We start from the raw sequence: 16,441 nt of genomic DNA on the forward strand, positions 1-16,441 counted from the left end.
AGAAATTCTCAAGAGGGAAATGAATATAAATAAATTGGTTATATTAGGACTAAGTAAAGCAAGTTAGGAAGGACAAAGTGAAATGAAGAGTGGAGAAGTTACCATATTCTGCCACTGATATCTACACCAGATGTAGATATCAATAGTAATCATGTGCTAACTGGAACTGAGAATAGCTTTAACGAATGCACAGAAAGCAAAGATAGGTAAGAAATGGAACTTAGAAAAGTTTAAGAAATTGGATGAGGAAACAATATGAGAAAAACTAGCTAAGGTAATTAGAGAAAGCAGAAAGAAAAATAAGAACAGTGAAGAGATGTGGGTGAGAATAAATAAGCAACAATAAGAACAACAGAGGAAGAAGTAGGCTGTTATGATGGAAATAGAGCAGGGTAACAACAGAAATGCTTAAAAAAGTGGAAGAAAGAAGGTGGCATAAGAATAAAACAGGAAAGAATGAAAGAGCGATAAGAAGAGTGTAAATTAGACAATCAGTTAAGGGAGGAAACACAAAAACTAGGGAATATGGTTAAAGGAAGAATCTGATGATCAGTGGTGGCTCATGTATAGGCACTGTGGAACTGCAGTACTCCTATTTCCGCTTGATATTATTAATAACATTTAATATAATGAGTCCTTTTTTCTTTATACTTGTACAATTTAAAATCCTTAAGCTTAATGTCAGTAGCCAAACCTCAGTTTATGAAAAAGATACAAAAATCTGTGTATGTAACTGTACACTTCACAGTTCCAGCGGTGTAGTGTTTGGCTGTTCTGCACAAGCACACATAGGATGCTGCACGTGAGAGTGCTCTCTCGCCCTCCCGTAGTGCCAAACCTGGCTTGCTGGTGGAAGGTAGTTTTTTTTTTACTTTGCCTGTATATGGAACGTTGCTTGTTCGTTCCCTTTTCTAGTTTAGTCGGTGGAAGGAATATGAAAGCGGTTTAGTTGTTCTTTCAGTAGTGATCAGAAGATGGCGGAAAGCAAGGACTCTTTGATTGCCATATCTGTTCAATAACACACTAGAAGGGTGAAAGAGAAGGTAATTAGTAAAAACTAATTAAGTATTTGTTTCTGCATACATAGAAATTTAAATTAAGCACCGTTAGTCTATATTGTTTTTAAGCGAACATTTTATTAATTTATTATGTAATAAATAAATAAATAATAAATAAATAAAGCATATAAATAAATAAATAAATAAATTAAGCACAATGTGCTTAAAAACCATGTAGCATATTCTTGATTGTGATAAAGTCTAGAATTAGATTATTATCCAGCAGAATGAGTCTGTGTCTCATATCTTTAGAAAATGCTTTTGATAGAATCAAATGAGAGAAAACGATGGAGATTCTTAACCTTCTGAAGGTTAATAAAGAATTATATAAAAGACAAACAGGAATGAAAGTAAGTAAGAATGTGAATGAGTGGGCGGGTCTAGGCTAGAAAACTGCATCTCAACGACACTGTTCAACATGTTCATTGAAGATATACTATAAGGAATACAATAGAAGAAAGAGAAGAAGAGATAAGAATAGGAGGACGAAAATAAGTTGCATAATGTTTTGCTGATGGTATTGTAATTCTAGCTGATAGCACATACGTGCTTCAAAGATTGTTAACATTCCTGGAAGAAGGAATAGAAGAATTTAGAATAAAAATAAATATAGGATAGAATAAATTAATGGAAGTAAACTACAAAAAGGATTTAGTGGTAAGGACAAGTGAAGGAAGAATAGAAATAGTTAAAAATTGCAGATAGTTGGGTACTATTGTAACAGAAAACTAGAAGAGCATAATGGAAATAAAAGAATAGTGATGACAAAGGAAGTCTTCAGTAAGAAGAGGGAATTGCTATGTAGTAAAAAAACTGGACTTAACTGGAGTTAAGGAAGAGGTTAGCCAAATGCTATGATGTATTGTTATTGCTGGGAGTCTTGTGGAGGAGTGAAGCATGGGCAATAAGAAAGAGATAGAAGAACTGAATTGAGGCTTTTGAGATGTAGATTTGTTGAAAATGAAATGGATGAATAAAGTGAGGAATGAGAAAATACTAAACAGGATTAAAGAAGAAAGACCACTTGACTAATTTATACAGAAGGTACAAAAAGAAAAGGAAACCAATTGGGACATGTGATTAGAGAAAATGGAATCTCAACAACTTTACTGGAAAGATGAGCAGTAGGAGAAAGGAAGCAAGAAAGAAGAAGGATGAAGTTAACAGATGAGGTGAAGATTGCAAACTGCAAGGGGACAAAGGAGAAGGCTTAGGACAGAAATGGATGAAGACAGTGGTGGCATAAGGGACCTCTGCCAAGCAGAATACCAGATGATGAAGTGCTGGGTAGCTGAAAATGTACATTAGCAATTAAAGCATTCCAAAATAATGGTGTTAGTGTTATGGCTGCACAATGATTGTTTGAACATCACTTTTGTATCCGTTGAAATGAGGCGCTGCCATCAGCCCATCCATTAAAGTCTGAGTAGAAATTTTTAAGAAACTGTTCAGTATCTTAGCAAACAAAGGAATGTATATATATCTGCCCCTGTATGAATGTATCACAATGCTATGAAGTTCCAAATAATCTATTCGCCGTCGTTGAACTTTCACTTGACTTGTTTGTACATCAGTGTTTGAAGGTTTCTTCATAAGGATTTACACATCCACATAAAATTCAAATTTTACATTAATGATGTTGATTGAGTTAATCATATGACATCTGGCTGACGACTTTAGATATGGCTGCAACAGATAATACTTTTATGGCACAGGTAGGCAATAAATGAATGAAGTTACATGATTTTTATCTGGAAATAATTTCTTTATTTCCAGACAATATAGATTCCTTGGCCTATGAGATTGCTAGATCTCGTAGCATACAAATTTTCTTGTGGGACCACTTGATGAGTAAGGTATTCATTCATTGTGCTTTCACGCACTGAAAGCTCAAAGGAAAAATTTATCATGGAATTACTGAAAATTCTATGAATGTGTTACATCATAAAAAACTGACTTGAAATATGCATAAATTGAAATGGTGGACTTTTTATGAATATTGCGTTCAAATTTTTGAATATTTTAAGGTTCAATAAAATTTGATAAAATAAATTAATAATTTGTAATAAAAGTTTTTTTAGATTTGTAATTAAGGAACTTATTCAATTTTTAAAATCACTGTTTTACTGCTTCATCTGTTACGCCCAATCCAGTTTCTTTGAAGTGAGTTTGATTCTGTTATGTGCACATGTATATTCTTTGTAGCTAGAGTTAGTAATTGCTTATGTACAATTATGAAGAAAAGATACACACAATAACAGAATTAACCTTTGAATATCGCTTCATACTAGACAGATGTATAAAAGATATCAACCACAACATGCAGATTTTACACATAACGTATATAAATCAAGACAATATAAAATTTATATATATTAAATTTGATAAAAGCAACATGTTTAACAAAGTCAACACAGACCAAATATAAGCCTCAGTCACAAGTTTAAGGAATTGCTGATTCATATCAAGATGATTATAATTAGAAACAGTACTCTGCTACTACTACTACTGTAACTCTACTGTCAAAGGAGTTGATTAACAGCTCTGAAAAAATTTTATGTATTTAGATTTTTATGCTTTTTAATTTAAAAAAAAAGTGTATTACCTAATTTTGTCATGGTAATCTACAGATTAGTAAATCCCTTTCAACGCTAAACAAAAATCACAAATTCTTCCTGACTTCTTTTTATTTTTTGTTATTTTATTAATTAAGTCTGAAAAAATATTATATTCATTATTTCAGAACATTTATCGAAGTTAAAATTAATTTTTAAGATTAAATATCATGAACTTAGTTGCCAATAACTGCAGGTATACATAGTGCTCCTGCAGAGTATGTTGTTAATATTGTTACATATTCATTTTTTTTGTTAATGGAAGTACATATTTGTTTTATTCTTTAAATATAACAGAAAATATCGATTATATAAAATAAATAATTTTCATGTTATTTGGGGGGAAGAAAGTTATTTAAAATTAAAATTTTGAAATGGTAAATAAATAAATATGTTATAAATAAATTTTTTTAATAATTTACTTTAAATCTTTTTCAATAACCCTTGCAACCATCCTCAGTGACTGGTGCTGCTGATCACCCTCTGGTAACAGCTGCTGGTGGAATTTTTTTTTGCAATTGAGCACAGCATATACAACTAAGAAAAAAGCTGAAATTATTAATAACAAACTCCTGACAATTAAACAAATACAAAACAAAATTTGTTCACTCTTAAAAATTATAAAAATTACAACTTAAATTTGCAAACGCATTCTGTGATGTTATATAGCTATGAATACAGGATAAAGATGGACTGAATTGCAATAACAAAGTATACAAGAATTTAATAAATCTATCTGGTTTATTTTTAGGTTGATGTGTATGATAAGTTAATGTCTTATCAAAATTCAGTTTATGGAGACCAAATAGGATCATACTTCGGTTATTCTGTATGCTCAATTGATATCAATGGAGATGAGATGGATGACTTAATTATTGGGGCACCATTCTACTCAGAATTCAAAAATGCTGACGGCTCATATGACAATGGACGTGTTTACTTTGTTTATAGGAAAAAGGTAGATGTTATAGACATTATTTTTATTATATTTTTTTACTATTTACATATGTAGTATTCAGCTAAGATTTAAAGTGTTGTATTTAGCTTCGGCTTGTTAAGATTTGCATACGTGCAAAGGAATTAAAGTACGCTTGCATAATAATCATTTTATATATAACACCGCATGTTAAGATTCATATTGTCATTATTTAGTATGTCAATCTTTCATAACAGTAGCGACTGATTGGAGTATTCAGTTAAGTAAATGATGTCACACCAGCCTTACCTGAAACATGTATTAATAGTGTCATTTAACATCTTCCTGAAAATGCTAAGACATCACTTTTCTTTCTTCTGGAATATTGCATGCAATGCTCTGTTACAAATCTTCTCTATTGTTTCTGAGTACTATAACTTATACTCTTAGTATAAACTTATTAGAGTTTGAATTTCAGACATGTGAAATGTGTCATGGAAGAAACATGGCAAAAATACAAAACCATGAACCGACAAGAATAAAAAGAAAGGTATATTTGATTAATCCTTTGGCAATATTAGCAATACTGTTAAGTTCACAAAAATATTAGCTTCCACAATCAATCACCCAATTGATCTCTTTATAACCACGTTAAAAGTGAATTTAAAAAAAAAACTGACTGTCAAGTAAACAGAAAATTTTAATGTTATTATTTATGTTTATAACATAAATAAGTATTTAAAAATTGACTGATATTTAATTGAAAATTAAGGAAGTGGTATCAAGATAAAAAAACATTTTTTTTAACCAATTTGGTCATAATAAATTAAAATTTATATTTTAATTTAATTAAGAATACATCTCCTTATTAATATGGCTGTTTTACAGTGTTAATATGTAATTTACAAAATATTGGACAAAGCTGGAATATAATGTCATGTAAAACATTATTTAAAAAAATTCTCAGATTTTCTTGAGATTGTTGATTGTATCTGACTTTTATTATTTATTAACTAAGTAAAATTTACTTCCAACCGAAGTAATGTATAATCTGATGACTTGCTGAATAATAATTCTTTCACTCTTTACAGCGAAAAAAAATCTTTGATTTTAATTGAATATTCTTTTTTAAATGAATATATTTTATAAAAAATATGAATGTTGAGAGCACCGTTATCAAATCATACAAGTATAATCTATAATGCTAGTAACAAGGAATATTAAAGCCAGCAACATTATAATTTTAAATTAGAGATAAAGCATGGAAATAGTCCTTACAACCAGGCCTCTTAATGACCGCCTCCCTCATCAGCAACAGAGCAGACGGTTTACTTTTAGTAATTATTTAAAAATCAAAAGTTGTTACGTAATTTAGTTTTGAGTCAATGCATTTAATTATTTTTGCATTATTTTTAATTTATTGTTATAAAATTATTTTCATATCTGATATATTGAAATTAATTTTTTTCTTTGTTATAATTTTTAGTCATTTGTCTTTCATGAAGTTCAAGATATCAGAAATGGAAAAAAATCAAAGGGCAGATTTGGATTAGCTTTAGCAGCTTTGGGTGATATTGATAAAGATAACTATGGAGGTAACAGTGATTATGTTATATTTTTATTTTCTACTAATAAAATCATTTTTTACATAATTCTTTTGTGTAGTTTCCTAATCGGCAAGATAACAAAAAACAAACAAAACTAACTACCTTAATATTCACGACAAAATGTTATAACACTAAAAATTAAAAGTTAAACGTTTACCAATGAAGTGAACTTTTTTCTTAAAAAGCCCTTTTGGACCTCTTCCTTAAGTACACATTAGATTGCAATGTGGTTAATAGCATGTATCTTGAAAAGGATAAAAGATCTGTTATTTATCTATTTCATTTTCTACAATTCGAATATGCTCGTACAAGTATTGTCAAATAGAATAAATTCACACATTTTACATACCAAAAACATATATTAATAATAATATTTATAGATAATTTCACTTGAATTAATCAAAATATAAAGTTTTATTACAATAAGCTCTGTATAAATTTAATGGTTGACTTTGCTGAGTTACTGTGCTGTCAAAAAACAATTTAATTACATCATTAGATCGATTAAAATACCTCTTGTATGTCATTTTCCATTTTAATTTTATTGGTTTGAAAATAAAAAAAAAAATTTCAAGAGATTTATGGAAAAGTAAAATTTAGATACCTATAAAAAAATTATTGATAGTGATAAAATCGCTTGGTATCTGATAAGCAAAATGCCAGTCTTTTTCTTTAATTTATATTTTTTTCTTTTTAAATTGGCACGATGAGTTAAGTTTCTGTAATATATTTATGCGCTTGAAGTCAAATAAATACTGAATATAATATTTCAGAACCTTTTGTAATTTACTTCTATAAACTCAAGACAGACTGAAATTTATTCATAATAGTGAGCTATATGATGCTCTCTCTAACCAAAATTAAAGGGATATAGAAGAAAACAGCAAAGTCTCTTAAACTTTATCTGTTCGGTGTATTGTAACAATCAATTACATGTGTCACCTGGGATGGATCGTCTCAAGTTGATAAAATGAGATTGGCAAATACAATTTTTAAAGTTACATTGATTCATCAATTTTAAAACTAAAATACCTGAAATATTAAAACAGTATAGGAAAGAAGAATGATCTATTAAATTAACAGATAAATCTTTTATTAATCGATAAATAATAATACATTATTTAGATATAATCAAGAATGGGTAACTATGCTACAACATTGATAACAAAAGTGATTGCAAGGATGGATCAATAGAAACAGTGATAAAAAGTTGATCAGAGGAGCATTACAAAATTCAATGTTAATTAAAAAAATTAAAAATAGATAAGATTAAGTCCATATTAATTATTAAAAATATAAACATATGAAATAATATTATATTAAGTACCTGCTGATAATAAAACAAAAAATAACTATATAATAATTCACAATTCAGAAGGCTTTAATGAATATCTTTTTAACACATTTTATGCACACATTGAACTTAGATGAGAAAATTGAGAATTTAAAAACATCTTTTAATTAATATTATCTAAAAATTCATTAACAGAGTAACATTTTTTCCGTTAAAAAAATCTTTTAATTATAATTTAAATAAATTAATGGTAAGATGTTTTTAATCAATAATTTATTAAAAACAACAATGGAAGAATAAAAAGGACTTTAGTCTTAAGATAAATTTGTTTGGTGCTGAGTTTCACAAAAATAAATAGATTTATTGTTTTATTTCATAGAGGTATGGGATTTTTTTTTAAGAATTAATAACTTCTTTTCAGCAAAGATTGCATACTTATAAATATAAAGACAAGGATAAGTTAACATCTTTAGTTTTATAGATATCAGTCTACATAATCATCCATTATGGACGCAATTAATGACAACCTATTTTTATACCTTGAAAACTCATTCTCACTTTTTGAGGGAGCTTCAGAGGTGATATGACACTTCAGACAGGAATACAAGTATGCTTAAGCCACAAGCATAATAAATATTTAATAATGATGACAACTTAGGATTTTATTACGGAGGTCAAAGCAAAACAGTACAGTTTGATTATTATTAATTTGATCTTTAGTTTGTTTGCATTCAGCAACAGTCTGTGTTCTTTTGATCACACTGATCACATAGACAAGATAACATATTACTCTTAGAAACAACAGCAATTCTGTCTAACCTGAAGTGACATAACATAACATAACAGAGTTAAAAGTTAAGAGGTTGTGCCAATATTAGTGACACAAGTTTAACAGTTTCTTTGATTATCATCCTAAGAAAAAAAGCGAAATTAATTTCAAATGAAATTAAAATTAAGAAATAGTATTAAAAGAGATAACTTAAGGGAAATGAAATGAAATGTTTTTGTTATATTAAAATAAATCTATAAGATAGTCAAAAAAATTAATTTTATACATTTTTTAATATCTGTAAAATCAAACACGTAAAACATCAAGAAAATATCCTCACTGAATACATTTTTTTTAGATTGAAAAGAATCATTTAACCCTTTCACTGTACCAGGATTAATAAATTAGCAGCTACATATAATGGTGATTACATTTCCTTATCTAGATTGTAAGTTAAGCTTAATAATAAAATAAATAAATGTGATGTAATGCAGGTCTCAGTACAGCTGTTTTTAGTGATTAGGTCATAAAATGAGGTTTTTTGCTACTGCAGAAACCGCTACTACATTCATTGTAAACAAATATAATCTAATTTATTTCATGTATTACAATGTTGGATAGCGTAAAATGTTATTCTTGTGTACCATTGCACGAGACACAAAAGGGATCTTAACTTCACTCATATGATTTACGTAGGTGAAGATAAGGTCATAAGGAAAAACCGCTTCACTGGCACAGCTAAAAGAAGTTATAACAAATTCTACACCGTCTGGTTTAAACCAACCTGTAATCACATGAACTGAAAACAGAGATATTTTTGTTAGAGTTTATGACTAGCTTACATATTTTAGAAATAAAGAGTGGAAAGCAGTTTTCTTTGGCCATTTTTCTTCTTTTTTTTTTATGAATACAAAGGAGTAGTTTCTACAAAGAAGTTAGTAGAATCTCCTCTGGTAAAACACACCGTGCAATTCAGACTGAGCCTCAAGAGGACTTCCCTGGAGCCGTTCCATGAACAGGATTATCTTATAAATGAAAAAAGTATCTTTGATAAAATTAATTGGTACTGTGATGAAGATTGCAGAGATATTTTATGCCTTGATCCTAGGTCTCGACCTCTTGTTGAAACCACAAAATTATCCATAGCAACCGTTAACATTTAGGTACAAGAAGAAGCACCAACGACGCAAGACAAAATAATTTTTAATAATAATCCTATAAAAATAATAATTTTTTTCTTAAAAATCAATTGTTTAATGTATTAGCGCACAAGTTGTAAATACTAGTTTAATGTAAATTCAATTTCCAATTGAAGACTACACTATTACTTCTTACGCTCGGAAGAAGTCTTTCTTGTATCATGCCTACAGTTATCTTTTCGTAGCTTCAAATGGATGAACTGCAAATAAATTTCGATAACATATCTGATATCAGACAAAATTTTTATTCAGATGACTGCAGTTGCTTATGTTCGTGATGGTGAGTAATTTTTTCTCAAAACACACTTTTTTTGTGATTACAGATTCAAATTGTAGTTACTTTAACAGTTTTTGGATTCCACAACAAATTTTATATCAAATTGTTCAGTATCTTGTGTTCTTTCTAGAGATACTAATAATTCAAATATGACTGACCGAGGTGAAGAGAGGTACCTTTTCCCTTATTTGATCACAAATTGTCAATATATTTTATTTATGAGTATAGCAATAGTATTTAATGAAATACAATTTTTGATCTTTAATTATTATTATAAGATATTTGTTTTTCAGCATCCAAATTAGGTATGATGTAACTATGAAAAAATAAAAGTCACCGACTATATTAATTGGAAATGTTTTCTTTTTTGTTAAATGAAAATTAAATTTCAACATTTAAAGGATATACACTGTATTTCCACCTACACCGCAACCTGTATTTTATTGGGGGCACTACACAAAACATAAATTTAATCTTTTATTAACAAAAAAAAAGGAAATAAATCGTTATTACCTTCATTCTATTTTGTATTATAATTACGTTTAGTCATTTTAATGAAAAATGATTAAAATTATTAATAAGATTTTACTGGTGTTTACAGATGTGGCAATAGGCGCACCATATGATGGTCCAAAGGAAAGAGGTGCTGTTTATATATATAAAGGATCAAAGAAAGGTATAAGCGATAGACCTTCTCAGGTTATCTACGCTGAGGATATATCGTATGACATCAGAACTTTCGGATTTTCTCTGTCAGGTGGATTCGATCTGGATCAAAACGATCACTCAGATTTAGTTGTTGGCGCTTATAAATCAGATATAACTATTATTCTTAGGTAGTTATAAAAAAATCTGCGTTATTAATTTATGTTGCTAACTTAAACGTCCTAAGCAAACATGTAAGATCATGGAATATTAGAAAAAGAAAAATTATCTTTTAAATAATTAAATACCAAAATATTCTATAAAAGATGGACTTCTTTCTTCCAAAGAACCTTTTAAGACTAATTACTTCTTCGATGAGGTTACCAACGGTAATGGTGGTCCACGATACCTTCTTAAAAGATTAGGAATCCCCTTAAGTTTTAATCGAATAATGTATGTTTTTTTTAGTACTTATTGTTGGTTAATTGACATTTCTCCCGCCACCACCCCATTCAGTCTCCCTTGAGCATAGACCAAATGTCAGGGCCAAGATACGGCTACTGTGCTTCTAAAACGGTTTAGCGACCCGATTTCTAAAAGCTCCTAGTGAGCTACCTATCAGCGTGAACGGATTAAGCAGGGTGCTATTCACCACCTGCTTATGTGTCCCAACCGCTCACTTGTCAAAACTAAAACTAGATCGGGGAGACGCACCCTTTGTTACTAATAAAACAAAAGAACAGTTAATAAAATAAAAAGACAGTAATTTAGGCTGTCACGCCTCGGTCGCTGTATGCCAGCTAGTACCTGTCCACCATTTAAAGCGCTTGGAGCTTGTATCTGGCTGGTAGCCAGCCATTATCTGTGGGAAACACTTCCCACAGCGACGCTATAGGAATCAATATAACCAAGATTAAACATAAAAACTCTAGCGATGACGGTTGAACATCGCAACCTCATCGAGGAACTCCTACACGGCCCGACAATGCGGCTCTCGCCACATTGACTCGCCGTTTGTGAGCGGCCAAATTTCCCCTTGACCTCTAAGTTCAGGGTGGCTCGGTCTCTGCCCCGCCCCCCCCCCAAGAGCGGGGCAGTCGAACATCATATGCTCGTTCGACTGGACCTCCCTGTCTTTGTGTACTTATGTTTCGTTTTAGCCAAATTTTTTATGTTTATAAAATCTGTATGCGTTAAAATCTTGGTGTTTGTCACATTAATTGTAGATTTTGCATGTTGTGATTAATTAAATTGTTTATATGCCTGTGTCCTGTCACACATATATAGATAAAGGTTTTTATAAAGTGATTTGTATAATCTGATTTTATTGTAATGTGTAGCGCATACATGTATTTTTTTATATACGGATAAATGTATTTTCTGTCTGTTCGAGATATTTAATGCGTTCGCTGCAATGTAATTAATTACCTTACCTCTGCGTTACTGTATTTATCAATGTGTTTTGATGTGTTTATATATTATCCTGCATAATTCACTTATCATTGTGAAAGCAAAAAATAACCTTCCTAAAACTGACAAGTTCGGATGAATATCAGTCGATAAATATATGTACAAATATTATGTATTTTCTATCATTAGATGCGTTTTTAATTGCGTTCCATGCAAATGCATTTTACGTATCATGTTGTCTATAAGCGTGAGTCCATAAACCCAAAAATATGACAGGTGTTTTAATTGTATCGAGTTATTTTGTGCAGTTCTTGAATGAATCATGGGTAAGTTTGTCGATTGTAGTGCAATTTCTTAAACCCATCGGGTTGGTCTAGTGGTTAACGCGTCTTCCCAAATCAGCTGATTTGGAAAGTCGAGAGTTACAGCGTTCAAGTCCTAGTAAAGCCAGTTATTTTTACGGATTTGAATACTAGATCGTGGATACCGGTGTTCTTTGGCGGTTGGGTTTCAATTAACCACACATCTCAGGAACGGTCGAACTGAGAATGTACAAGACTACACTTCATTTACACTCATACATATCATCCTCATTCATCCTCTGAAGAATTATCTAAACGGTAGTTACCGGAGGCTAAACAGGAAAAGAGAGTGCAATTTCTTAAAATTTTGCAAAAGTGTTTGTCGTCAAATTTTGGGTAGTACGGTCAAGAAAGAAAAACTAATAATTTTTTTTAAAGTAAATTATGAAATTCACATTTTCATGGTGTCATGGTGTCACCAGTAATAGTGTTGGCGGCTCAAATATCATTATAATTATGCTAGACCGAACGATATGTCGGATTTGATTGAGTTTTAAGTACTTATTTATTTAAGGACTCAATTTGTTTAAGTCGTGCATAATTTTTATTAAAAACAAGTATAAAGTATATAAATACCGTAATCTACAAGGGTGTTGTTGTAAATGAATCCACGCTGATATAGAATTCATACCAAGAAGCACCAGTTCCCCCCCGATCCCATGGCTGACCTGTTTGCGGAGAATTTTCTACGCTAAGGTGTAATGGATTACATTAAGACCCAGGATCCCTAAGCTGTGAGCCAGGAGTGACACGAAAATATAAACTTTCACATCAATCGGCTTTTAGCTAGCAAAGTTAAACGCATGGCAACAATCCTAGATGTTCATGATCCGGTTTACATCGGTGATCTCACAATGACGGTCGTAAATAACCGGCGAGTTGACGGAACTGTGAAGCGAAATACGGCTAAGATGCCGGCTTGGGAGTATCTGTGAACGACATACAGTCGTCACGGCTACTCAAAGCAAAGAAGATGGGACTCATCGACATTGAAGTCGTCCCGCGTAGTTTTAATATTTCCAAGGGTATTGTGTGCAGGGATTTGCTAATCTGCACAGAAGAAGAAATCATCACAAGAGCTTCGTTCCATGTCGTTCCATCCACAAGGAATCGTTCCATGTCGTAGATTGAACATGCAATGGAGAAGTAGTACCATCGGCGTCACATGTCCTGACGTTTAACTATTGTACGGAGAGAATAAAGGACGGTTTTCATCGATTAGAGTTCGTCCATTCATCCCAACTCTGTTGCGGTGCTTTGGGTGCCAGAATTTGGATTCAGCAGCGCGAATTACAAGTAAGCAAATCTGTGTATATGGGGAGGCGCTTCACTCTGATGACCCGTGCAGGGATCCACCTGTGTGCGTCAACCGCCACAACACTACTCAGCAAGATCACATAACTGTCCAGTTTATAAACGAAAAGAAGCAGTCCAAGAAGTGAAGACCGTACAGATCAGCTACTAAGATGCGAAGAAAATTGTGACTGGTAGATCGCGTAAGATTGCGTCCCACGCCCAGGTTGTTGCAGCTCCTGCAGCCCCCTTTAAAACAGAAGACGTCATATCTGAACTGGCACCAGCATTAGCGAAAATGGTCGAGCGTATCATTAACGAGAAACTGATAACTAGATCAGTTAAAGAAACAAGTTATAAACCGTTAACAGAAAGTAGCGGATGTTACTAAACCAACGACTTGTTCTCTTTCAAGGATTGGGCCTTCAAACAGTTCTAAAGTAAAGGAAAATGAAGTAAATTAACGTTACTTCCCAATGACCCGTGCAGAGATCGACCTGTGTCTGTTATTTGTCATGGGCAACATTCAGTGAGATCTAGTAATTACCCTCTGTAAACAAGAAGTAGCAAGAGGTTAAAACAATTCAAAAAGTCAGCGACTATGAAGCATGGAAAATAGTGCAAGGCAGAACACCAAGGATTGTGTCTTACGCATTGGTTGTAGCATCTCTATTTAAGTCAGAAGATGTAGTTTCTCAACTAGCATCAGCTCTGGTTAGTATGGTCAAACGTATAATCAATGAAAAATTGAAGAGTTGACCATCAAGAAAAAGCAATCCACAACAACTAAAAAGTAACTGTATATCTCTAAATCAGAGAACTTAGGAAAGAACTTTCGACCACTCAAAAGTTATATATCCAAAATAAAAGTTATAAGTTGTGTAAAGCCAAACTACCCAAGAAGTTTGAGCAGTATATGCCGAAAATAAAAGTTGAAATACAGAAGATCCCCTGTCAAGGAACTATAAAGCCTAATGTAAAGGTGCTAGAAGAACCTTTGGTCGTTGGTCTTTTGAAAGACAAACGATGGAGCCTCCGTGCTTTCAGAGGGCTTTAATCGAGAGGGCGAGCACTTCAGCCACCCTACATGCATTAGTGGGAGTGCATAGAGTGTTGACTCAGATGCACTGCTGACCGCACCATCTGAATTGGTATCAGATACTGGTAGCAAGACATCCTCTGTAATTTACTGTGGAGGATCAGAGGATTCCATCTTAGAGGCCTCAGATACCTTCAAATTTGACATCGAGGCCTTCAGGAAGTTGGAAAAAAGAAGAAAGAAATAGTGGCTTCGGCAATATAATTTAAGGAAAAGCTGTTTTTTATATGTGTTTATAAATTAATTTTATGTTTGGTATAAATTATGTGAATTGTTTTTTGATAGTTATTTTTGATAACATTTCAATAGAAATGGTGAAGTGTTGTAAATATTTTTAACTTGTTTTGAAGTGTTTTAAATGTGTTAGTTTTAAGTGGCAAGGGCCCTTTACACCCTTATCTTGTGTTTCTTTCGGTTTTAAAAAAATTTTTGACAAGTATATTTATTAGATGATTATATTGACAAGACTAGTTTTCTGACTACATAGCTAGGGTTCTTATCAGGCGGGAAGAAACATTTTATTTTTATTTGTTTTGATGTGAAAAGGGGCTAATGATCAACAGTAGTTGATGCCCCTAAACCTCAAATAAAAATAAAATACAAAAAATATTTACCTAAATTTATAATAATAGTTAATAATTAATTATTTTGTATATTAATTATAATTTTCATTCTGTATTATCTGTGATGTAAGTTGAATCAAGTATAGAACTGGCTTTCAAAATCTATATAACTGTGTAATATTTACAATGAGTATATCTTCTTCTATATCCCAGTTTAAATACTAAAAATTATTGATCACTCGTTTTTAAAATTATATGCAAATTGTTCTTCCAAAACATCTTTTTGGATGCAATTATGTAACACGTTATTTAGAATAAGGACACTGTAGTCTATTTACTAAGAAAGAAATGTATTTAACAATCTGGTGCAGCAGAACGAAAACCATACATTGTCATCAATAAAGTAACACGTATAAGTACAACAATCTAACATTTAACAAAACTTAAGGGTGATATCGGTATTTCTCTGTGGTGATTATTTTTCCTACTATTGATGTTCACCAGTAATATTTAAAAAGTTTAAAAAATTTTACTGTACATTTGTAAAAATTTACTGTACATAATTTAAAAATTTTGTCCTGGCTGATTTCCATGATGGAGTGATAGCATCTCACTCTTCCATCTGGAGTGCCCGGGTTTGAATCCCGGTTAGGTATGGCATTTTTCATTTGCTACAACATTTCCATTTCATATTCTCATGACACAAGCTTTGAGGTTGTGTTGAATCATAAAAAAAAATATCAATAAAAATTAAAAAATGAGGAATATACAACGAATTACAAAGTGTATACAACTAAGTTCTCTCAGGACTTTCATAATGTATTCTACTAGTGAAAATAATGGAAAAACATTAACAATATTAAACTCAGGTAATATGTGTTACTATTATATTTTATGCTGCTATGTGTTAACTGTTTACTTTAACATTTGCAGAGGTAGACCTGTTATAAACATAAAAGCAGCTGTTATATTTAAAGCTCCTGAGAAGAAAATTGACCTTGAGAGAAAAGACTGTCACCTTAAAGATAAAACTAAGGTTGCATGCGTTACACTTGATGTATGTCTAACATTTAATGGTTCAAAAATAAATGATAATTTATGTAAGTATTAATTTTCTCAATTTAATATTCGTTTGTTACAATTGTGCTTTTTAACAAAACAGATATTGTTTTAAAAATTACTTCTTCCCAATCTTAGTATGTTTTGTGCTTAAAGCTTTTACTAATGAAGGTTAAACCAAACTTTCATGAATTTAGATTTCAAATGATTTTTTCAGTTCCAGAGCTTTTTGACACAGATTATTCTTTATAATAAATATTTAATCACTCCGTTAA

At 31.4% G+C, this 16,441-nt stretch overlaps 1 protein-coding gene across 3 annotated transcripts in view; it reads left to right on the forward strand.

The window, feature by feature from the left end:
- LOC142327903 (integrin alpha-PS2-like) overlaps window positions 1-16,441 on the forward strand; it is a 100,520-nt gene that overhangs the window by 45,833 nt on the left and 38,246 nt on the right. For all 3 annotated transcript variants that reach the window (XM_075371260.1, XM_075371259.1, XM_075371261.1), the window contains exons 9-12: window positions 4,425-4,631; window positions 6,076-6,184; window positions 10,337-10,571; window positions 16,041-16,207. In XM_075371260.1, the coding sequence (XP_075227375.1) occupies window positions 4,425-4,631; window positions 6,076-6,184; window positions 10,337-10,571; window positions 16,041-16,207 (718 nt within the window). The remainder of the gene's footprint in view (window positions 1-4,424; window positions 4,632-6,075; window positions 6,185-10,336; window positions 10,572-16,040; window positions 16,208-16,441) is intronic.

The sequence above is a fragment of the Lycorma delicatula genome, chromosome 7, assembly GCF_047948215.1.
Source record: "Lycorma delicatula isolate Av1 chromosome 7, ASM4794821v1, whole genome shotgun sequence".
Classification (NCBI taxonomy): domain Eukaryota; kingdom Metazoa; phylum Arthropoda; class Insecta; order Hemiptera; family Fulgoridae; genus Lycorma; species Lycorma delicatula.